At 40.0% G+C, this 23777-nt stretch overlaps 1 protein-coding gene across 1 annotated transcript in view; it reads left to right on the forward strand.

Moving 5' to 3' along the window:
* Positions 1 to 23777, forward strand: part of usta (uronyl 2-sulfotransferase a) — a 45612-nt gene that overhangs the window by 10441 nt on the left and 11394 nt on the right. Inside the window, exons 2-3 of the mRNA XM_063902212.1 lie at positions 15001 to 15044; positions 21164 to 21319. Coding sequence (XP_063758282.1) covers positions 15001 to 15044; positions 21164 to 21319 — 200 coding nt within the window. The remainder of the gene's footprint in view (positions 1 to 15000; positions 15045 to 21163; positions 21320 to 23777) is intronic.

A 23777-nucleotide genomic window follows, 5' to 3' on the forward strand; every position in this document is an offset into this window, starting at 1 on the left:
CACCAGTCTGGCTTGGACTCGGCTGACATTGTGCCAGTTGGACCGGCCTGTTCTGTAAATCCATCAGTATCCTGGCCTAAAGCTGTTCTAATTCTTTACCACAAAAATTCTCACCCCAAGATTTGACACGCTCTCTTCCACAGTTTACCCAGCCTACCTTTTCTTCCTCTTTTTTCCTATCTTCTGTTTTGCCATTTGCACCCTGGCTTTCTCCTTTCCCCCCTTCTGGAAGACTGCAGAAAACTTTGAAGGAAAATTCTTTCATGGAGAGCAAAATTCAGCCTCTTTGCTGTCCTACACATTACAGTGGACACACACACACACACACACACACACACACACACACACACACACACACACACACACACACACACACACACACACACACACACACACACCACTTGGAACATTGGCTGTGTGGTATTGCCAGCTGGAACGTCTGTGTCTCTAATCTAATCTACATGCAGTTGTATTAAATACTAAACCCCAGGATTTAAAAACCACTGTCTCTCAGAGCTTCCCTGTATCTTCATCCAACCATTATTGTGACCATTCATGTGCATGTGTAAATAGTTTACGCATCTTTTATCTGTGAGAGAAAGTTTCTGGTGTGTAAACAAGCATCCTCTTTTCAGTGATTCCAAGTGTGTGCATTCTTATTTTTGTTAAATGCATGTACAACTGCTTTTTAGAAAAACTGCGTTTGCTGATTACAGTCCATTAAGACATGCTGTAAATAAGATGATGCCAAGATGTATTTGACAGATTTATATAATGTTCTCTTGGAAATCGCTGCTGTTTTACTGTCTGATGGGAAAATAGCGGTTTTGTTTATGTCTGTTTGTGGATGTTGCTTAAGGAAAAACATAGTTGAATTCCTCCTCAAAATGAAGTTAAAGAAGAGGAGAAATGTTATAGCCTTTACAAACATTACCGTTTGGTTCAGCCAGTCTGTTTATTTTAAAAGTTTTCCATAGTCTCTCCAAACACAAAAAGCTTACAACAAATTGGAAACTATCTTAATTTATAGCAAGTTTGAGTTTCTATCCCCAAAAACTCGTTCCTGTATGTTTTTTTTCCAGGTTGTTTCTCTGTCTCATAACAGGTTGTTTTGCTTTATGTCTCAAGCATGTACCTTAGTGTCGACTTGTCTATAATTAGCCGCTCTGTTTCAACGAGTTGTTTCTGAAGGAATGAAGTAAACCGCTGACCACAGGCTAGCGTAGCCTAGCCCACATTGCTAAATTAAAGAGAGCTCGATCTTCAAGGCCACGCTTAGCTGGAGCCTGCACTCACAGATGGCAGCCTAGTGCACTTAGTGACAAGTAAACATACAAAACCTTCAGAAAAAAGTCAGCACATTTTGTTTGTTTCTGCTGTTTTGATGCACCATGTTGGATTTATATGTCTGGAGTTTCGTGTTGGTGTTGCTCAATAAAATCAATTCAGCACTGAAGTTATGCCAGTAAACTACAATGACCACAATTCATTGCCGTATATTTAAGCAGCATGAGGACATGATGAAAGGAAGTCATTGTTAGTTTTATTTTTGCTTCACAACACAAAAAAAAACCTCGCATATAAAGTAGATACAGAATGGTGACAGTAATATTCAGACCCAAATAGTATTTCAGTGTATTCGGGTTAGCATCAAGAAGAAGGCATGTTAAACAGTTTTTTTTTAGGATGTTCTGTCTATGCCCTTTTGTCAGCATAGCGACAGTGGCAGCAAATATTACACAAAGTTATTTTTATAAAGGTGACATGCTGCGCGTTCAAGTTAAATAGGGAGATGTTCTCAAAGTACATTACTGTAGAAGTAAACTTGTGCATCAGTACCCTTATTCATTAATGCTGAGGCACACATTGCTCACTAACATATGTTAATATAGACTTTAGTGTACAAGTTGCAGCCTGTCTATTTATAAGAGTAAAGGATCCCAGTGGTCCAAATAAAGGGGTTGAAGGACCAGCAAAAACTCGGCCCATGTGGGTTATCCTCCCCACAAAATCCTGCATTGCTCCACTGAGATGCAAAGCCACATCGCTTAAACCAAGCTTTCCAGGAGTTTATGTGTTCTGGTTGATGTCTGTGCCTTGAAATACAAAATTATTTTTAGGGAAACAGGTGTGAGAGCAGACCGTTCTCCTCCGCCGTGTTTCCTCATTAACCTGATGTCCTTTACTTTTTGGCTCCCTTTCTCTCTTTCTCTCCATTGTTGTCTTCATCCCTTCCTTTTCTTTAATCACTTTGACAAAGTCATCTCCCAGACCACAGTCTTACCGAGTGGGAAAAGATTCCTGCTTGTATATTTATAGGCAGAGCTAAAAGCAACATGACACATTGATTACAGGCCTGTGCAGACTGTCTAAGTATGTCAACTGTGACCAGCAGCATATGGACAAAAGTTATGAAATACAGTCGAACAAATCCATGTGCAGTGCTGCTGTGTGGCTTGGTGCTTGCGTCTCTTAACTTAACGTAACTTGGATCCAGCTCTTGCTAAACCGATACAGTAAAAATGAGGTGTGAGTGCAGTAGTGTTTTTTTAGTTTTCTGATCCCATGCCATCTCAAGATTCCGCACAATCTCCATTTTTCACACCTTTTTTTTCATAAAAAGGTGTGAAAAGTAGACCAATGCCAGTCAGGGACCATGAATGAATACTCTTTGAAAGGTAGACTGCCAAACCGCGATTGAGAGTTAATATCATACCCACCCTCAAAAGACAATCATCTGACCGTCAGACGGTGTTTATGAATGAAAGCTAGTTATAGTTTGCCGCAGCTCTCTCTGTGAGCTAGTGTATGGTCTGAATTTGAAGCGGTGCCCACGTTTCCAAGAGGCCAGTCAAGGGTGAGAGAGTTTCCCTCACCTTAACACCGCAGAGCTCTACCAGCCCAGTATTAGCATGAATCAACAGGGTTGGCGTGCGGATGCTGTGTTTGTTTGCCTCTGCCTTGCGTTGCATGTGTACAGTAGCTATATGTGTGTGTGAGAGAGCGTGTGGCTCAGCAGGGTGCCTGATGGGGGAGTACAGTACAGGGTTTCAGTGTGCTGCCCCTAACCAAGATGTGATATACTGTATAACCCTAACTTAACAGAGCAAAGGGGGATTTAACACCTTCAACTCTCCCTAACAACAGAAGGAGAGAAGGAATAAAGTGACCCTCAGTTGGTCCTATAGGAAATCTTCTTTATCAAGAAAGCTAAGTTCCTAATGACCTATTATAGGTGTATATTTCTTCATTGCTTCTCCTTTAGAAGTTATAGTTTGGGTTGCAGTGCCAGAGGAAGAGAGAGCAAAAATAAAATGTAGTAGGTACAGTAACTGTAGTGTTCCTTTAAGCTCACCGTGCATTTGTTGTTAGAAACCGCTTGGCAGCAGAGAGGAATTTGCTTTTCTTACTTGAAGGTCTAATAGTCAATTGTTTCCATCAGTTATCATATTTGTCTTGCTACACCAATTATAGAATGGCTATTTAAAGAGGCAACAGGGTCCAACTAGTTCTCTTCTGGCAGCTGGTGGTGGCAGCGGCATCTGTGCGGAGGTACTATTATAGATGATGGAAAATGAAGCCAATAGGAGCCCAGAAGTCATTTAATTAGGCAAATAAATTGACATATCATTTCATTGTTATGAACTTTTCACAACCAATCGGCACCCTTGTTTGGTCCTGATCCCTAACTTTGGGTAAAACAGGAATAGACATTTCATAGAGACTCAATGTCTGTAAATATGAAGTTTATTTATACAAAGAAGACTTGGTCATGTGTACACTTCCACTTGATACGTCAAGCCTCTTCTTATAGAAGAGTCTTAAAATAGTCTTGAATTTCTCTGGCCTTTGCCCAATGACTCCCACAAACATTGACTTGTTTGTCACAAACACTTTGGTGATAAAAATAGTATGAACACAACTTCCGCTGTTTCTCCAGATGGATCATAGTTTATGGATCTTACAGTCGATATGAATCAGTTGACTGAGCTTTTGTTTGTGTAGGAAGATGAGAGGTGTATGCTTGTTGCCTTATTATATCATACAGTATGTGTCAAACACCTACATAACGTGCTGCTTTATGAGGGCACAGATGTCTCTTATGCACACTGGGCATTAACCTACAAGTTCTAATTTAATACTAACCATACTTTTTTAAATCAGTCACTTAAAACCTTTGCATTACATATGGTCTAAAAGCACATCCATTTCCTCTTTTCTTGTAGTTATTGTTGTAGGTGTTTGGATATGATTCTTTTTGTTACAGTGGTCACTCTAACTCAATTCAAATTGAGCTGTAAAATGAGATTCATGATGATGTTGGATGGATTTTAAAATGCCCTGATTGTTACTGCAGTATGCAGACTGTTTCAAAGGCTTCATCTATAAATACTTTGTTGTTCTTGGAAGTGATAGCTACCATCTGTTGTTTATTGCTCCGTTGTTGCCTTTTGCTCTCTTTCTGGCCACTGTGGTTCTGTGAAGTGCCAAACGACTCTCAGTGCATTATCACCAAACTGTTCAAACACTTCCACTCTGTTTTGAATAAACAATACTTCCTTTGAATAAAACTTTTTTATTTCAATATAAAAAAATCTGTTCTGTCTGGACATTTTGTAGTAAAGATAAAAATGTTTTTCATTTTACAGGCATGTTACGTGATGCCTCAAGTGTTATGCAAAAAGTTTGTTAAAGTTCTGTTCTTCTTCACTGAGGCAGAGCAACGTCACAAACATGTGCTCGACACATGGCAAGTGCACTTTATTTGGCACCTGATGATGGTAGGGAAAAAGTAACGTGTTAGAAAGTTTTAGGAAGCACTGCGGTGATGTCATGGGGTACAAGGTGGTCTGCTGCAGACGCACATCCTGTAGCTTCTGGTAACGGCACTGTAAAACGTCCTTGTACACTGACAGACACACACACACACACACACACACACACACACACACACACACACACACACACACACACACACACACACACACACACACACACACACACACACACACATTTTTCTTTTCCTTTTCTTTCCCTGTTTTTTTTCCCACACAGAGTAGATGCAGTCAAATGTTCAAACCACTCATGTACAGAACTTACTCACATTCATTCACTCGCATAGACCCACATATTGAGAAAAAACTGAGAACAAAACAAGGGAGGGGCAGCATCCCAGTCCAGCTGCGTTTTAACCCGGCACTGACCAGCCCTGCAGAGCAAGATGCCTGACAGCAGTTTCGGTCAAATGAGTATTTATGTAACAAATGATGAAGGCACGGAGTCTATGGCTCTGCCACCATCCACTGTGTAATTAGACTAAGGTTTGGGGTTTCGCACACTTTTGTTATACATTGTACACATGCAAAGAACTGAGTGTGCATGCGCATAAAGATATTTTAAATGCTAAGTGATTGAAGAAACACACATACAAAGCCTGAGCAACTACACTGCATTTGGACAGCCTTTCTGTTTATGGAAAGAAAGGTGGAGAGAAAGAGTAGTGGTTTGGACGTGTTTTTCTTCCAAAATGGTAATAACCAAATAATAACTGTAACCCAAATATTAAAATAATGATGATTTATTATGGCAATTGAAGTAAAGCATTATTCTCACTCAAATAAATCAGCTATTGATGATTTGTCGAAAACTTCCTGGCATGGTAGTTTGCGTTGGCCTTGCTCATGTTCTGATTTCTTGTCAGCAGTATGTAGAAACATTTGTTAATCTGATTGTACGATGGCCTTGAGAGCTCAAAACATTGCACATTCTGAAAACACAAAGATAGAAATGTTTAATTTTGCATAATATCATATTGAAGCGTTGCTTTTCTTGATAAAAAAGACATCATTTTGTACATTTTATTCGGAATTTCTGATAGTGTGGGATTTTAATCATTTATCCATCCACTGCCTTGTTAATATCTTTTTGATCTTCAGTGATAGTGTCTGACCTTCATGAGTTGCTTCAATAAACTGTATATTTGGAACGGATCGTCTTTGTGCTGAAATCACATCTCTCTGTCTCAAACAGAGGAGAGTAACAGTCCTATAAAGGTCTATTGTTGGGGCCCATGAGGTAAAGGTAGCACGCGTCAATGGACCACAGTCACATATTGTGTGGAACTCTCTCACTTTTACGCTTGTGGAAATATTTTTTTTATGAGATGGTTTCAGTTTTGACAAGGCTACCCAGAAAGCTATACAACTGCCCAGATTTTTTTGACTGTTAGTCTTTTTCCATTCCATCATTTCAATGAGCATCACTTGTTTGTCGACTTACAGTAGTCTGCCTTTTATCTCTCACAAATCTTCATTTCTTTTCTTGAGGTGCCTCTCTTCTCCACCTCCATTCTGTCCCTCACTCCAGTGTGAGACGTAGCACCAAACAGGCTCTCTTTATGCAGTCTGTTTGTTCTGCAGGGCCAGGCTGCGGCACCACCCGTCCCTGCCATCCTCTCTGGTGAGCAGAAGTCTGATAACAAACTGCTGCTTATCTTAGATTTGTGACATCAGGCGTCAAAATACATTTTTTCATCTGTTTGTGAAGGTTTCACACACACACACACACACACATGGTTGACATGTACACACATGGCAGTCACATTGTTATGATTAAAGTTCTGACAAAGCTTATAACAATATACAGAGGAATGCATGCATCTCCTGTCATCACTGAGAATACAAGGGTCTTTCTCACAGCTGGTTCAGCCCCTGGGCCAGCACTTCCTGTCAGGAAGCAATACAATCCCATCCCTCTCCATAGGCAGTATACTGCTCAGTAATAACAGCCAATAATTATCAATTTGTGTTTTGTGTGAGCTCCTAATTTTCATTACCTTTCACAGATAATCACATTAGATATCATTAGACAGAGGTTAATAATGATTAATGAAAACATGCTGTATTTATTTGAGTGCTTTGATGTGTGCCAGTGCATGTACTGTATTTACTGCACTGTATGTGTCTGGTGGAGTCATTATATTTTTCTCTGTTGAAGGCATTTCAGGCCATGAGTGATCTCTGGCATCCAGCAATTCATCTTCCCTTGCTTACCTCCGCAGAGAGCTCACAAACAGATTTGATAACAATTTGTTCCTGTTTCCCTCTCGCTGTCTCTCACTCTTCCCCTCTCTGACCCTCCACTCTGACTTTCTTTCTTTTCATTTTCTCGCAGTAGCAGCTGCTTTTCCTGAATATTCTGTCACATGACCAACCCAGAGGAATTCTGGTAGTCTGCAGTAATTCACCAGCTCTTTAAAGATCCCCCCTTCATATGGTACTTTTGTCTTCCCTCTTCCCTCCATTGCTCCCATTCTGCCTCTTTTCACTTCCCTACAGGGGGTCCCACAGGGTGCAGGAGAGCAGGTGATTTACATTGCACACCACAGATCTTCCACATGTGTGCTTGAATGCCTCTCTGTCTTTTCCTGTAATTAAGAGTATAAGAATCCACAGGAAGACAGAGGAAATAACTTGTTAAAGAAACCGTTTGGGAAATTCACTTAGTAGCTTTTTTTGCCAAGTTTCTTGTTTATATGCTTGATATGAAGCTACAGCTAGCAGCAATTTAGCTTAGCTCAGCATAAAGACAAGATGCCAGGGGGAACTGCTGAAGTTTACCTATGCTTACCAGTAAGTCTAATGAGTTATCCTAAGAGGTGTTGTGTGCAGATCTGTTTTACCTTTGGACACAGCCATTTGCCATTGTTTCTAGTATGTATGCAAAGCTTAGCTAACTGTCTCCGGGTTACACCTTAGTATTTATCAAACTGATATGAAAATGTTATTAATGTTTACTCACGTTACTCTCAAAAAGTAGCCCTTTGAGTTCTGATTCACAATGTTGTGCTCTAATCGAGTCTCCTTACATACAGTATGTGGCTGTCTCTAAGACTAGTGTCTGATTGTGTTTCCTTGGCTGTTTGTTTGAAGCATACTGCTCTGCGCAACTGTGATAGAGCAGAGTGCATGACTTTCAGATTCCATGCTTTCTCAGTGGCTACATGCACATCCAAGCATGAAACCTTAAGCAAGCAGATAGCTGTCGCTCAGTGTGAAATCACAGTGGGTGAAAGCCGCCATCTTTCTTAGAAACCGTGTGGAAAAGTTAAACAAATAACACAATTATTCTTGGCATGTAACAGCAGAAGCTGCTCACTTAGTTTTCATAATGGCTGCTTTTTAGTTTTTCACAGTGGAGACCGATAAATAACCTTTAATGGTTCACAACATGACAGGCCAGCAAAAATACAAAATACATGTTAAGATTTGGTTCACCAAGACTCTGAAAATGTCTGGTTTGGTTGTAATTGTGCAGCTAGTGGTGATGAGTGTGCACCCAGCTTTTTGTGTTTTCCTATATTTATCTTTAAGATGCCTCATAAGTGAGTCAGCAGCATCACCACCGAATCCTAAAACCAGCGTGTAGATAATTTGCAGTTCCTAAAACTGGCTGATGTTTTCAGTCGACATTGTCATGATGAAAGGAGTTGTAATAACATATTGTAATCTCTTTCCAATTCCTCCTTCCCTTTCATTGTTAATTGCTTCCAGTTGTATCTATTTTGGGGAAATATTCTGTTTCTACTAGTGATAAAAAGGGAAATGTATATATTGATATTCGTGGCATTTCCAAAGGAATGTTGTTTTGTTGGTCAGCACTAGGTTTCGTGTAGACGATGAAGAACAGGGATAAAGGGATAAACAAGCATGTGTTGCCAAAAAAAAAAAAAAGAAGATTGATTCTTTAAAAAAACAGATTTGGCTGGGTTGAGACTCCGGGCCAAGGGAGCTGTATCGTAAACAAACAATTAAAGCAGGGTGTTTTTCTGGCTTCTTTCATTCAGGCAGAACCTTCTGTTCTGGCTCCAGCAGAGCCCGTGGGCTGATACATTTAAAGACTATTTCAGTAAACTCACAAATAAGATATAGTGAAATTAAAACAAAAATGTATAACAATTTATACTCAATACCAATGCAAGTACAGCTCCAGACTCACGGTTATACTTTTGAGTTGGATAAAATGACTGTCGATCCAGCCAGACTCAATTAGGACAGCTGTTTGATTTATTGAAAGGACAATAGTGTGGATTTATAGAGAGAGCAACTTGTTGGTGCTAATTGCATTCCCTTTCACAACAAACTAATTAATGTACAATCATTACTTTTTATTCCAGTTCCAGTTGTGTATGCCACACCAATGGTGAATGTGTGTAGCTCTAGGGCCAAGCCATTTCTGCATGATGCATTTCCACATCTGGTGTTTGTTTTGTGATTTAAGAGCTGGTGCAAAGCAACAGAGGCCGAGTAGTTGCCCAGTTGTGGTCTGTTTAATGGGTTGGCTGTTGAAGGGTAACTGCTGCTGTGGTTTTTTAAAGAATGTTTACCACTATTTATTAATCTTATATTATAATATTCAGAAATTACATACATTTTTTAAAACCTTGAGTCAAATTACATTTTCTTGTTTCTTGTGTGGTGTTTCTGAGAAGATAATCTGTTTATAACCCAAAACATACCATATGCTTAACACACTACTCTGCTCAGTAAATAGAAACACAACTACTCCTGTATGTTTCCTTAACATCTTTAGAAAATAAAAAATACTAATATTTGACTGTGTAACGTTCCCCCCAACCCAGTGGATAATGTTGTTTATTATTCTTCATCGATCTAAAAGTAAAACTCAACAACACAAGTATTCACATGGATGGTTTTCTTGTGTAAATCTAAAAGTCACTCTTGTTTCCTCTTTTCTTTACATTAATAATAATAGCTTTTCCTCTTCCTGAAAGTGTGCCTCTTATTTTTAGACTCTGGGCCGCAGTCATCAGGGCTTTGCTGGGTCATCAGATCAGTGGTATCTCCCTGTCGAACAATATACACGGTGGCAACCACTAGTGTCCACAAATGACATGCTGACAGTCATCCTGAAGTGTGCCAACCCCTGCAGATGTGTAAGCATGTGTCTCCTCCTACTCCATTCAAGTAACCAAAATTTTAGGGGAGAAAAAAGTCCACCAATTAACTTCCGTACCAGGTTTGGGTTTTTTGAGCACCTGCAATAACATGGCAACGGCAAAGCTTTTCTATTTATATTCACAAAGCCGTCGACCATTGTTGACTGAGAGGTGATGTGGAAGAGGGTGTAGTGGGAGGGGACCCTGACCCTCAGCTTAACTCTCTCCTGTAATTAGGTAGATGGGTCCTGCTACAAGGTCTTAATGGAGGGCCGCTCCCTCACTTAAAATCAAGGGGTTGGAAGAACACACAATCATATTTAGCAGACAAACACACACAAGCTTGTATCCAACCCGTCCACTGACTCTGTTTGCAGATGCTCTCTATCATGGCACAAACGTTTAGTAAGGGCTGTAACCTTAGACACGTTTTTAGTTCACTGGGTGTGTTTCAAACAGCTGGATCAGGAAGAAGTTATGGAATTTTCAACTGCAGTGCAGACTGTCGTAAAGTATCTATTTGTCTCTTGGCTCTGTTTGTGTTTATTTTTAAAACTAGGCTTTATATTCCTTGGTAAGAATGGGTAGTAAAGCAAACACACCTTTTATTCTCTCATTTTCGTCTGCGGTAGATACAGAAACTACAGCAGGATGTGGTTAAGGATGAGAGAGTTTAGTCTTCCGAGTCTGTGGAACCTGTAATCTGCTTTCACATACTCGCCGAACATTCCAAGGCACAAGCTTTTGCATTGCTTCGATTCGTGTCCAACAGCATAGCAAAGGCCCCTTAACTTCAACACTGTGCCTATCCTTTTAGCCCTATTCTCCACAGCAGTTCCTGTGTGGTTTTCCCCCTCCCACCTTGTTCTATTCTGGGATGCGTTCTTTCCTAAGCGCTACTTAGCTAGGTCCCCAATTTCACGAAGCAAATGAAATGGTTTATGCTCTAAATACATGTTTATGAAATTTGAAAACGTACTGTAGCATTCCTGAAGCAAGCCAACACCAAAGAGAAAATTCCAGAGCCTGAAGGAATAGTTCTTGGATGATCCAGTCAAAACCTGATGGGTTATTTCCCTATAAATGTAGAGATCTCTATACCTTGCAGTTATTGTTTTTTTTTTGACATTTCAAAAAATTATTGTCCTGCAGACCCAAGCTATGTTGTCTCTCTATTAAAGAATATATGTCATGAATTTACTTTATCCCTGCCTGGTTTCAGACCTCTGTTTTTCATAGCGCCTTTATTTTTCCCCGGGCGCCGTACATATGGCAGCCCACTGCTCCTAACATTAGGATGGGTCAAATGCAGAAGATTGAATTTCCCCACCGGGATTAATAAAAGTACATCTTTCTCTCTTTTTTTATTTGCTCAGTAATTCATACAACCAAGATAATTGGAGCTTTGTAGGTGGGATTACAGGTGTTATCTTTCTGTGGCAGGGTCAGAAATAAAATGACAGAAAAATTGTGATAAAGATTGCTACAAGCGTGGGTGAGACTTATTCAGCTGTGCAGGTCATCATAAGCTGACCCATCGAATTAGCAACAAACACATGACTCATTTTTTCACTGCAGAAAAAAAACAACTCAACTAATGAGGTGACAAATTGATGTAGATGGTAATTTGCTTTAACAAGTTCTTGGACAGGGGAAGCGGCTGGCCTTGTTTTTATATGTTTGCTTTTTTCTTGGTAGTTGAAGTTTAATTGGATGCTTCCACTTATGTAAACACACAGTTCATCCTTAGTGTACGCATATTAAGCCTATAGAGTAGTGGTAGTGGTTTGCTGTGGTGTGAGTTCAAGCAATGAGATCCATCAACAGATTCACAATGATTAGATCCTGTAGTCTACAGTAGTCACTTTTAACTTGTATAACTTGCTTGTGTTTGGAAGATCATAGATAAATGTATCCTAGTAAAAGCACAGGCTTTCATTTTCGGCACAGTTTTTCTTCATTTACTTTTCTACCTAACTGAAAATCTAATCTAGGAGTGGATGTAACATGACACGTATTGTTCATAGCAATACCACAGTGTGCTTCATATACTCTATGCTGTTACAGTTCAGGGTGTTTTTTGGTTTATTTGTTTTCTGGACTTTTCTGGGTACGACTGCTTTAGAATCACTGATTAAATCTTAACGGTCTCCTATTATGCTACATTTTAACAATATGTTGTTGGGCAATATCTATACCATGCATACACATCAAGCATTATTTCTGAAACACTTCTCAGTGTTGACCACTAGAACAGTGACATTATATGTATTATATATACAACAACTCTAAGTCCCTCCTGCAGACATCCTGCATCCACAGACACCGACAGAGCTGCTGCACGAGGGGATTCAGCTCACGACTGTATATTGTGGACGATAGGTTGGGACGTGTCACGTGGGCGGGACGTTGCCAGGAGTTCAATGTAAAGCCAGCCCACATTTCCGATATGGCGTCAAATCCGCAGCAAATCTGGATCAGCTCGTTTGTTCCCCCGTTTTTAGAGATGTGGGTAAGGAGGAAAAGAGAGAGGGTTGAATTTTCTGACACTTTGTGAGTCTCCTTACACACCGGGGACATTTATGTATAAAAGACAGCAAAAAGTGCATTTTGCATAATAGGGGACCTTTAAAAGCACAGCTGATTAACTGTGTTCATCATGCATTATTGATTAGATAATTGTAGAAGGAATGGTTGTGCATCTGCTCTTAGCCAGATGCCAGTCCATGGATCTTGTGACACAGTAATCCAATTAACCATTTAGCTACAGGCCCATGCATACCCACTCTCCGTTTTTCTTTCAATCACTCACACTCGTACACACACACACACATACACACACACACACACACACCTCATACGACAATCATGAGGATGTTCAAAGGAGATATTGACCTTTGTTTAATCAGTGAATTTTTCCCTCACTCCTCAAGTGAGCCCTTTGCCCTCTCCAATTAAGCGATTTATCCACTTGACCATTCATGACCCGTGTTCTCTTCCTAAGTACATACTGACACGTGACAAAAAACAACAACATTTAGTGGGCGGTCACAAGCTGCCAGAACAGTTTTAGTGATCCTTTTTTTTTTACAAGAACTTCACTTTGATTAAACCCCAGTCCTCCAACAGTTCCTTCCTTTGGTGTTTTAATGAAGGTGGAGAGAGCATACTTCTATGTGACATGTTGATCCAAAATTTCACACAGGTACATGGATTAGGAGACATTTACCCCTGGGCATGTAAGAGCCTCCGCCCAGATTGTTAACAGTGGTTTCGCAGGAATCCTGAAGTGTCCTTTTTGGTTGAAACAATTTTTCATGCTTGGGATGGATAGAAGCTTACAGTAATCCTTTTTTCTTTTCAGATCCTCCCCTCTTAACCTGTTACGTGCCAGATTTTTTCTTGTTCGGACAAGCTCAGTGATTCATACACTTTATTCTTTATAGTAAATGTTCATCTTAAAGAAATATTTTCTCTGGCAGTCACTTAAGGATGGTTTCTGTTGCCATGTGTACTTAAATATAGAGCAATGGTGGCATGATATTAATTCAACTTTTCATTTTGTATTAAAAAGTAAAAACATTTGTTGGTTGTTGTGTGTCATATGCAGCTGCCACAAATTACAGTGTGAGTTTTTTTGGAGCTTTTAAAATATTTCCTAATCAAAGAGTCCAATGGATGTGTCATCGTCCTTCGTGCTAACAGTGGATCAGAGGACAGTGGGGTCAGTGCACTGTACAGTGGCTCTTTAAGTTCATTTCCCTCTCTCATGGTGGTTGGGGGCGGAGGTCAGCTGTCAGCCTTTACGAGCGTAATTCCCTGGAAAATAGTTCCAATCCCTTATCCAAAATGCTAATGAGAAGCACATCCGAGAAGTGGGGACCGGTTGGAGGTTGTGGGAGTTGGCTGTCCATGATGGATGACAGATAAAGAAACAGAGATGTCTGCTTTTCTTAATCATCCCCCGGCCATGACCTCAAATGCTTCGAAGAAGAGCTTCAAAACTCCTATTTGCATTCCTTTGGAACTGTGTTAAGTCTTTAAAGAGAAACAAAGCCAGAGAGTCTCAAAAAACACTTGAGGGTGCAGCTGTGTCAGGTTTTTACATTCGGCTTCTTGAATTAATGATGCACAACACACAGATTCGTTTGACATTGTAACAGAGCCAAACTGAGGAAGATTGGATCTAAGTGTAAGGCAAATTACTCAAAACTTACAAGCCACTATCTTATGTATAAACAGTACTTACAAAGTCATACAATACACTTGCAGCACAAGCTACAATAACATCTTTCTGTGTATGCCAAGTGGGAAACGCTTGCTGGGTATAACTGAATGTGTTTATACATGCATTATGTCTTGTTATTTACATCTGCGTGTTAGATAGTATTTCAGAGACAAAAGGAGAGATTGTTCTCTTTTTTTAGATTTCTACTCTCCATAGCTTTCCCCCATTTTTTGTCTCCCTTGTCTTGAGTGAGCCCCCTGAATTTTGTAAATGTGATGGGAAGTGATGCCTCTGGATGAACCAAAGAAAAGGCCGCCGTTTGAAGCCAGTGCCTGGATTTGGAAAGTGAGCAGAAAAGAATGCACCTAAAAGTGTGGGGCAGCTTTGAGTGAGCTCTCATCCTTAGTGTTAATGTAGGAGATCCCCTCTGTTTTTGTGGAGTGAAGGGCCACCTGTTGTTTAGGGCAGCTTTTACAACTCTTGGGTGGGGATAGGGGACACATGTTAAGTGGATGTAAAGCTGGATGAATTTTAATTAATGCCTGTAAAGCAAACAAGATACAACTAGTGAAAGTCTTCATGAAAACATATGGTCTCGACCAATGCAGGACACAGCATCTCACTGTCAATGAGAAAATGATATGGGCTTTTTTGCTTCAGACGTTATAATTGTGGTTTTTGAAACACAAAATCTTCTCGACAACATTCTCAACATCTTTGGGTTTATCAAACTAGCAACACAAAGAGCAAATTCCTGCTAGTTGTACTGTTGTTATGTCAGAATCATAACCTGTATCCTTTCTTCTCTTTGCAGGTGAATCCACGTTTCTTGATGACCACGGCCCCCCTGCTCCAAATGTAAGTCTTCATCTCTGGCCTTTTGTTATCCCATTTTGCGCCTTCTCTTTTATCTCAATTTCTGGTTTTTGACCTTTGATTTTTACCCCCTACCCTTTCTGTCTCTGATGTGCTGCCCTGCATTTCCAAGCCAGTTTAGTCCAGTCAGGATAAGGGTTAGGTCTGTGTGAAAGATCTGCATGCAAACTCTCTCTAAATACCAACTAGACCTGGCTTCAATGCTACAGTAATGCTCTGAACACACTCTCTCTCACACACACACTCAGCGCCGACACAGAAGCCTTGTATTCATCCAGCTGCACCTCTGCATGACCATCTCTTCTCTATACGCCCTCTTTCTCTGCCTGCCAACTTCTTTCTTCCCCTGTGTGCCCCTTGTTCATTGTCTCCTTCTCTAATCAATCACCACCTCATTTTCACCTCATTCCTCGCCTATTTGATCTTCTTCTTCATCATCATTTTTTTTTTTTTTTTACTCAGTTCTGATTGAAGAGTCGCTGTTTTTCTTCCAGGTCTGGGCAAAGCAAAGCATAGCACTTGGCTCACCTTACAATTGTGACATCAAGTTTGATCTCTGGTTCGGTTGTGGCAGATGTGAGCGGCTGTTCAGTACAGTCACATCTGGGCTTTGTTTGTGAGTTTGGTTACTGTGAAAAGCTTGTTCTGGCCACTTAGCAAAACCATGCTACCACAGCGCTTGTTTCATTTAGATAACAGTAAAGTGTTGTTTATGTGCAACACACTGTGGCACTGTAGAGAGGTTGTTTGAACTGCCCCTATACCAGTTTTTTTTTTCATTAGAACAAACCTTTTATGCTTCACTTGCAACAGGCTAACACTGCCAGTTCACTTTACTGTTGACGCCAAGCTCTCAATATTTTATGGACTTGTAGAAGTTTAATGGAAATGAAGTTTAATAAATCAAAAATAGTTTCCATCATTTTTCCATTGAAGGCAGAGCTGAGAGTACAACAGCTTGACTGTGTCCTGAGGCAATAGTGAATGATTCTGAGTATTAACATTATTATACAAACACAGAAGCCCTGGAATTCATTTTGACAAAGAAAAGTGTGATATATAATGGAGGGGAAAGTCTCTGAGATGCGGAGGGTGCTAATAAAGTTGAACTTACTTTATAAAGTATTTCAGTAGTTTTTGTTGACAAATATCAGACATTCACTGATAAATGTTGAAATATCCTTCTGGGTCGCCTTGGTTTATTACTGATGTCTCACAACAACTAGCTTACATATAGCAGCTTTCGTTTTTATGGACTTTTTGCCCCAGGTGTTGCCTATTAGGCTACAACCTGGCCACCCTACACTTAGACTGATGAAGCTTGTTGAGGCTTTACACAGCCTGAGGAGCTGCAGACACTGTTCAGGGCCAAAAAAGGCTTGCCATCTGCTGTATAATGAACTATAACTACTTGATTTTTATTACAGTGATTCTTCTCCTAAAAGAGCCTTGAATTGCTCATCAATCACAGAAATGGCAATAAAAGAAGTTTAGTAACGCAACATTATGAAATAAAACTAGATGTGATCTGAAGTAAGGATAGTGAATAAGTTAATTAACTTTCAATTGCCCAAAAAGCAATGGGCTCCTATTATTGTGAAGGTTTCTGATGCTTGAAATCAGTAAACTATCCTTTCTCTCCTTCTTTTCACTCTGTCTGTGTGACTTGACATTTAGTAGCTTTAAAGGGGTTTATGCAGCCTCTATAGACACTATAGGCTTGCTGTAATTATACATTAGCTTCTAACTTTGATTGATTCCATATCTGTCGTCATCTCATCTTCCAGACGGATGATGCTAATGTGGCAAGCGCTACATCCACCACATCTCTCATTACCTTTTTTTTTTTTAACCAACTGCTGCAGCTGAGATTGATCTTCTATTTCAGCAGAGGTCGGTCGCATTGCAGCGAGTGGGGAAGGCTGAGGCTCTGGCAATTGTAGGGAAAGATTAGAAATGGAGTTAAAGCTCAACGTAAATGAGAGTGTTTGGAAAAACCATGCAGCTCTCAGAATAGAGTTATGAATGTTTATGTGTATGGAAGCATGACAAGAATGTCACCTCAACATTTTTACATAAAAATGTGATTCCAAAAATCACTTTATGGAGCATATTTTGCTTTGATGTTTTTTTAATTTAATGCACTCAATCTTAAACAGAACAGTATACAGCTAAAACAGATCCTTTTTTAGAATAGCTTAAACATTTTTTAAAAGACCAATCAGATCCATTTCAATCAAAAAAAGAAAAAGACAGTAGTTAGTGTAGGAGATGTTCTACATTAGTCACTTTGAAGAGTCTTGGTAATGTCATGGGCTCATCTTTCTCCATATACAGTGGAGGAAATAACTATTCGATCCCCTGCCAATTTAGTTAGTTGACCCACTTACAAAGAAATGAACAGTCTGTAATTTTTATGGTAGGTTTACTTTAACAGTGAGAGACAGTATATAAAAGAACCCACCAGAAATGTACGTTAAAAAAAAAAACATAAATTGATTTGCATTTAAATTGTGGAAATAAGTATTTGATCCCCTTGCAACCAACAAGAATTCTGGCTCCCACGGACTGCTTAAATAAGTCCTCTCGCTTTAAGAAAGTACTCCTGATGTCAACTGGTTACCTGTCCACCTGTCCATAGTCAATCAATCAGATTACAACCTCTCCACCACGGGCAAGACCAAAGACAGGTCTTGTGGTCATGGTGGAACTAATGTACATCAGGGACAAGATTGTAGATCTGCACAAGGCTGGCATAGGCTACAAGACCCCCAGCAAGCAGCTTGGTGAGAAAAAGACAACTGGTTTGATTATTAGAAAATGGAAGAGGCATAAAATGACCATCAATTGCCCTCAATCTGGGGCTCCACCATCTAAGATCTCGCCTCTCTGCTAAGGGGACAGGGCGATTCACTGCATCGAGGGGGATCATAAAATATTGGCTGATAACCTCCTTCCCCTAAGGCATGTTTTGCAAGGGGATCAAATACTAATTTCCCCCAATTAAATGCATATTAATTTATATCTTTTTTTTAATGTACATTTCTGGATAAAAAATATTCTGTCTCTCAATGTGAAAATAAACCTACCATAAAAATTACAGACTGTTCATTTCTTTGTAAGTGGGTAAACTAACTAAATTGGCAGGGGATCAAATACTTCTTTCCTCCACTGTATAATGAAACCAGAAGACAAAAACAGAGAGCTTTGCAGTCAGAAATGTCCTAATGTACAATTCAATATCCGTGCAAGCTTGGGAAATGATAGCATATCGAACAATAGCATCTCGATCTTCATTTGTTACACTTATTAACTTTCTGTATTCAAGTGTAAAGGAGCCTGAATGTAGTCAAAGTTTCCCATTTCCCCTCAGCCACTGAAAATTAATTAATCTTCATTCACATAAACATTCTGAATAGAAACTCCTTAGAGCAGTGCGACTCCCTCGCTCCTTTTCGGAATGGGACTAGAGATGAATGGTTAGATCATTAATAACAGGAAGTGCTGAGAATCTCTTCTGTACCCTGAATGAAACCTTAACATGCTGCTCTCCACATTGCGTGGGATGAGCAGTTGACAGTAGAGAGCAATAAACTGGGAGCAAGGCAACCCAAAAGCAGCATGGTGCAGGTTAGCGTTGAGTACTGGTGTGGGTTTCCTGTAACTGTAGCAGGAAGTTGGTGGTGTATGTGCGGTGGTCCTGACATGTGGCGAACCAGGACATGTTCTCAAACTGGCTGTTATATGATTCATTTGGCAGATTCTTTGGGTGGTCAAGCCATGAGACAGAGACTGTAGTTTATGTATGTTTGTTGTCTCTACTCAGAATATCTCAAAACAGCTTGAAGCTTTTAGAGGTTTTAGTGCAAGTGTGTGGGCAGGGTGTTGGAAAAGAAAGGAAAATGAGAACCTGGAAGACAACGGCCAAAAGAAAAGGTGCAGGAGTACTAACCCCCTCAATCTCCTCACTCTTTTCAATCGCTTCGAGATTTTGGCCCTCTAGAATCAGAGCTATAAATACCGTAACAACAGTCTTACTCTCTGGAGTCGGACTACATTTTTAAACCGTGGATAGACTATTGACAGAATCCCTTACTGGCACACACTGCGAACATTTCTAACAGTGTGCAACAGAAACCTTAGCTCCACAGAGTGGGAACAACAATACCACAAACTCAAAGGTTGCCTTTCACTGCTTTCAAAGTCGGCGGGAGATTTGGACTTTTGATGGCATCTGTGATGTTATTCTTGTGTTATACAATACCAGGCTGTTTGAGGTCTGACACAGTCATTTGTCATTATATCAGCAGGGAATTGTGTCCTGCAAAACACTGCATATAATTCATACGGCTCATTATTGTGACAAGCTGAGAAGTCTATAGTTATTTGGCAAACAGCAGGAATGTAGGACTGCCGTCCAAGAGAACCATTTACTATCTGCTCTAAATCTTTCCCCTAAACTAAGTGAAATTCCAACCATTGATTTTTTGTTTTGTTTTAGCGTTTGTTTTTTAAATGATATCTGATATATAAGAATGCTTGAACGTAAGGGATGACTGTTTTTTTTGCATGTGACTCAAGCTGAAGCACTCCTGTCAACAAAACTTGTGTAAGCTTGTATGAGCACAGTTACACCTGTGAGTTGCTTTTCCAGTACTCCCTACCTCATCCCGGGGCGAATGTACCCACGCATCTTTATTTGATATTGTGTTGAACCGGTTGAAATGATGTCTGATAAAATGCTTTGGTTCTGCGAGTGAACAGTGAATGGGAAAACTGAAACTTGTCCGCCCTGTGTTCAGAACAACATGATACGTTTGTAATTCAGCTGGTTTCCCATCTCTAACGCTCTCTTTTTGACTCCATCACTCTCTGCTCCGTTGTTACTTTCTCTTTCTTTCTACTTGGCTCTGGAAAACATTCAGAGAGGCTCTCACTGTGATTACAGTGCCTGTACTTGGGTGGGACTGCTGCTTTTGGAGGAGTGTGTGTGTTTGTGTGTCCCTGCTGAACTCTTCTAGGAATTACTGCAGAACCAGAGCTTAAGTGGGCTGAGATTATCTATATATTCATAATAATTTCAGAATGAGTAGATGAACAACGTGAGGGCTCAGATTAATCTGTAACAGTCAATAATTCTGAAAACAAGAAATAATAGTAGTTTCCCTGGGAAAAGCACAATCACCGTTCCAGACTGGGAATGCTGACAAGAATTTATTACAGCTACATTTCCTTCCCGATTTGATTTAGAGAAAGCTTTATTTGAAGCGATGAGGGAGAAGGTTTTTAAGGAAATGCAAAACTGATTTGCTTATGTTTTTTTATACTAGATCTCTATCACTTTTAAAATAAATCTGCCAGATGTCTTTTAGGCGACCTGTCTTCTTCTGTCATTCTTCCCGTAATTATTTTAACTGACCAGCATTTTCTCTACGTCTTTTTCTCACTAGTACATTCGCTCGGATAGCCCTTCATTCTTAAGGGGCCGCTTATGTAAACCTTGTAGACCCTTAGGGATAATTACCAAATTAGTGCATTCTTGCTGCCCTTGTGCAAAAATGAGTCTTATGTTCAATACACATGACAGCTTCAACTTCCTCTTTCTAGCAATAAAAGATTTACTGTAAGGAGTCGATTTTTCAAAGGGAAACTACACATTACACACACATCCACGTTAATTCAGTCATGGCTTAGTTTCTTATTTAGTTGGTGAGTCATGAGGTGTGTGTGTGTGTGTGTGTGTGTGTGTGTGTGTGTGTGTGTATGTGTGTTTGTGTGAGAATCAACGCAGTGCAGGGTCAATTGAGTCCAGCCCCAGGGAGAGGAGATGTGAGAACAGAAGGTCAAAGGTTGCAGGAGAACAGGCTACAGAATCCAGTCTCGGCTTGATGGTTTTCCTTGGTTTTCTTCTTTTTTCTCCTCTCACTGTGTTACACACATCAATTCGATTTACAGTATATCATTATGTCTTCACATACTTGTTAATACCATAGGTCGTTTAACACCAGTGAAAGTGACATACATCAACAAACAGTTCAATATATTTTGTATTCCTGTTTTTGTTCTCTTCCTTTATATTGTATTTGTTTGTATGTTTGCAGGTGCTCCCGTTCCCCAGCCAGGTGGTTTATAACCGTGTAGGGAAGTGCGGCAGCCGCACGGTTGTCATCTTGCTGAGATTACTGGCTGAGAAACACCAGTTCAACCTCATCTCCTCTGACATTCACAATAAAACACGCCTCACGAAACATGAACAGGTAAGAGAAAGGAGATGATGGAGAAGTAAAGGATGGATTCAAGGGTCAGAGGTTTAACTATAGTTGTAATTTATATTTTGCATGGTTGACATGACTTTCAGTTAACTATAGAACATCCTCAGTTTAGGGTAATTTGGAAAAAGCTCAATTGATTTATCTTTTGCACTTAACTGTGAATGTAACAGCAGCACAACCTTTTGTCTTTCATTCCTTGTGAGAACAAGACGGAATCATTGAGAATATCATTTTATTATTTTCTAATATATCTCGAGGACATGAGAGCTGGCTTTTAAAGAGGAAAAACTGCTTCTTTTTTTTTTTAAACCGCAGCCTTTCAGGACATTAAGAAAAGCTGACCAGTGCCAGGGACAAATGCCAAGGCGCATGCCCACAAAACCTTCCTCCCATTACTTTTTCCACTAACCGGATATACAGTATAAAACAAATGTAATTAATGTTTTTCCGACTGCATCAGGACATTTACTGTAAACAGCATGTGTTGATCTACATTGTAGTTCCAAATCAAGCCCTTATTTTAAAGGGACAGAGCATGAACTGTACTGAAGCAGTTATCCAGTGGGGAAAGAGTATTCAGAACCTAAATGAAAGAGCTGATGCCACAAAGTAAAAGTAGTATTACCTACTATAAGCAAAATACATGAATATTCAAATGTTGATGTAGGTACAAGTACAGAGGTTCCGTCAGCAAAATGCTAGATATTATTGTAGCACTACTCCTTATAAACAATGGTCGATTTTAAACTTTAATATTATTAGTGATAATATCAGCACAATCATCTTTTTCTGTTTGTTTTTTTAGAGATACAGAAATCTAAACTTTATCTAATTTGGTTATAGTGATTCTTGAGGAAGGATGAATTTTACTATGTAACATACTGTCAAAATAGTACAATATTTCCATATCTATATTTACCTAAAAATTACAGCTATTGGGTTAATGTTTCAGCATCATTTCACTTTCACTTGTGGGCCGAAGAAAAAGTGGTTCCTGTTTGAGGTGACGGATTTTCAGTAGAAGTGAATGCATACATCTAGTTCCTAAGAAATAGATGTATGCATTAGCTTCCTCAAAGGCAATGTTTCTTTGAGTCATATTCCTGAGAAAGTGACCTAACTCTTTTTGTGTAGGAGTGTTGCAGCAATGACTCACATCCCATGACGTTATTGACAGCATCCTAAAGGGAAAGCTACTGCTAACTACGTCTGTTTAAGAGTATGCGTCTGTGCTTGTGATTCTTTGTCGTTCTGTAAAGTGTAGCGCCGTCTTTGTGTGTTTGTTTGTGTGTGTACTTCTGTGTGTTGACCTATGCAGATCCAGACGTGCATCGCCTAAGTTTAGAGATGCTGGTCTCATCAGTTGCGGTTCTGGCTCGAGACTGCAGTTCTTGGACCGTTTTTCCTCCTGGCTCTCCTAGAAGTCAGCTAATGGGTTTGCCCAGGCTTGATGCCTTGTGCATGGGTTGCCAAAAAGTGAAGGTGCCCTTTTTGTCTGGATCTTTGCGGCGCTTTTCCAGATTTGTGGCGTACAGTGACGCATGTTTCCCTTTTAGTATAGGGGGAACAAGCTCAGTGGGAGAGAGAGGTTTGAGAAATTTCCTGGGAAGAAAAAAGCCTTCCTTAAAAACATCCATAACCAGGAAGACAGCTTCTCTATTGTAAGTGTGTCTGTGTTCATGTGGGATCCTGTTTCCTCCCACTGACCAAAAACATTAACCAGCACACATTTGCTCTTCAGCTGTGAACCTGTGTATCTGCATCACAAAGCCGCAGATACGCAAACACTGAAATGTGGCCCTAGTACAAACAAAGATTGTAAACAGTAATTTCCTACTAGCATCTCCACAGCTACACTCAAAGCAACAATTTGCATTTGGTTATTTACACATAATTGAATTTGGTTCAAGAAGAAATTGAAGTTTTTTTGTTAATTGAGAAGTTATTTTAGAGTACAGCTCTCAATCCCTTTTTTCTGTTTAAAGACTTTTTCCGTAAGACACTAAATCTTTGTATTGACAAAATATGTAAATGCATCCTCTTGAAGTCCTTTTAATGTCCAGCCCCAAGTGTTTATATCTCAGGAGTTGATCATTTATGCTTCTTTGAAATGTATATGTGATACATATTGACAAAAAACAATTAATCTGAATGCAGATCTGTCATAGCCTACGGTGGTTTTTGGTTATTCCTCCGTTTCCCCTGATGAGCCCGGTGTGGGCGCCACGGGCTCTGGAGGGAGGGGGGCGGGGGTCGGCGAGGTTGCAGGTATGCCAGGAATCTCAGACTGTCCTCCACTTTCCCTCTGTCTCCCTGCAGCTCTCCCTGGTAAACGAGAGGGGGTCTGGCCAGACAGACCAGAGGGGTGGGTCAGAAAATGTACTCACACACACATACACAAAACTCACCAAATGGGCCAAATGTGTTTAGGGTCTGCACATCA

Source organism: Eleginops maclovinus, chromosome 15, assembly GCF_036324505.1.
Source record: "Eleginops maclovinus isolate JMC-PN-2008 ecotype Puerto Natales chromosome 15, JC_Emac_rtc_rv5, whole genome shotgun sequence".
NCBI lineage: Eukaryota > Metazoa > Chordata > Actinopteri > Perciformes > Eleginopidae > Eleginops > Eleginops maclovinus.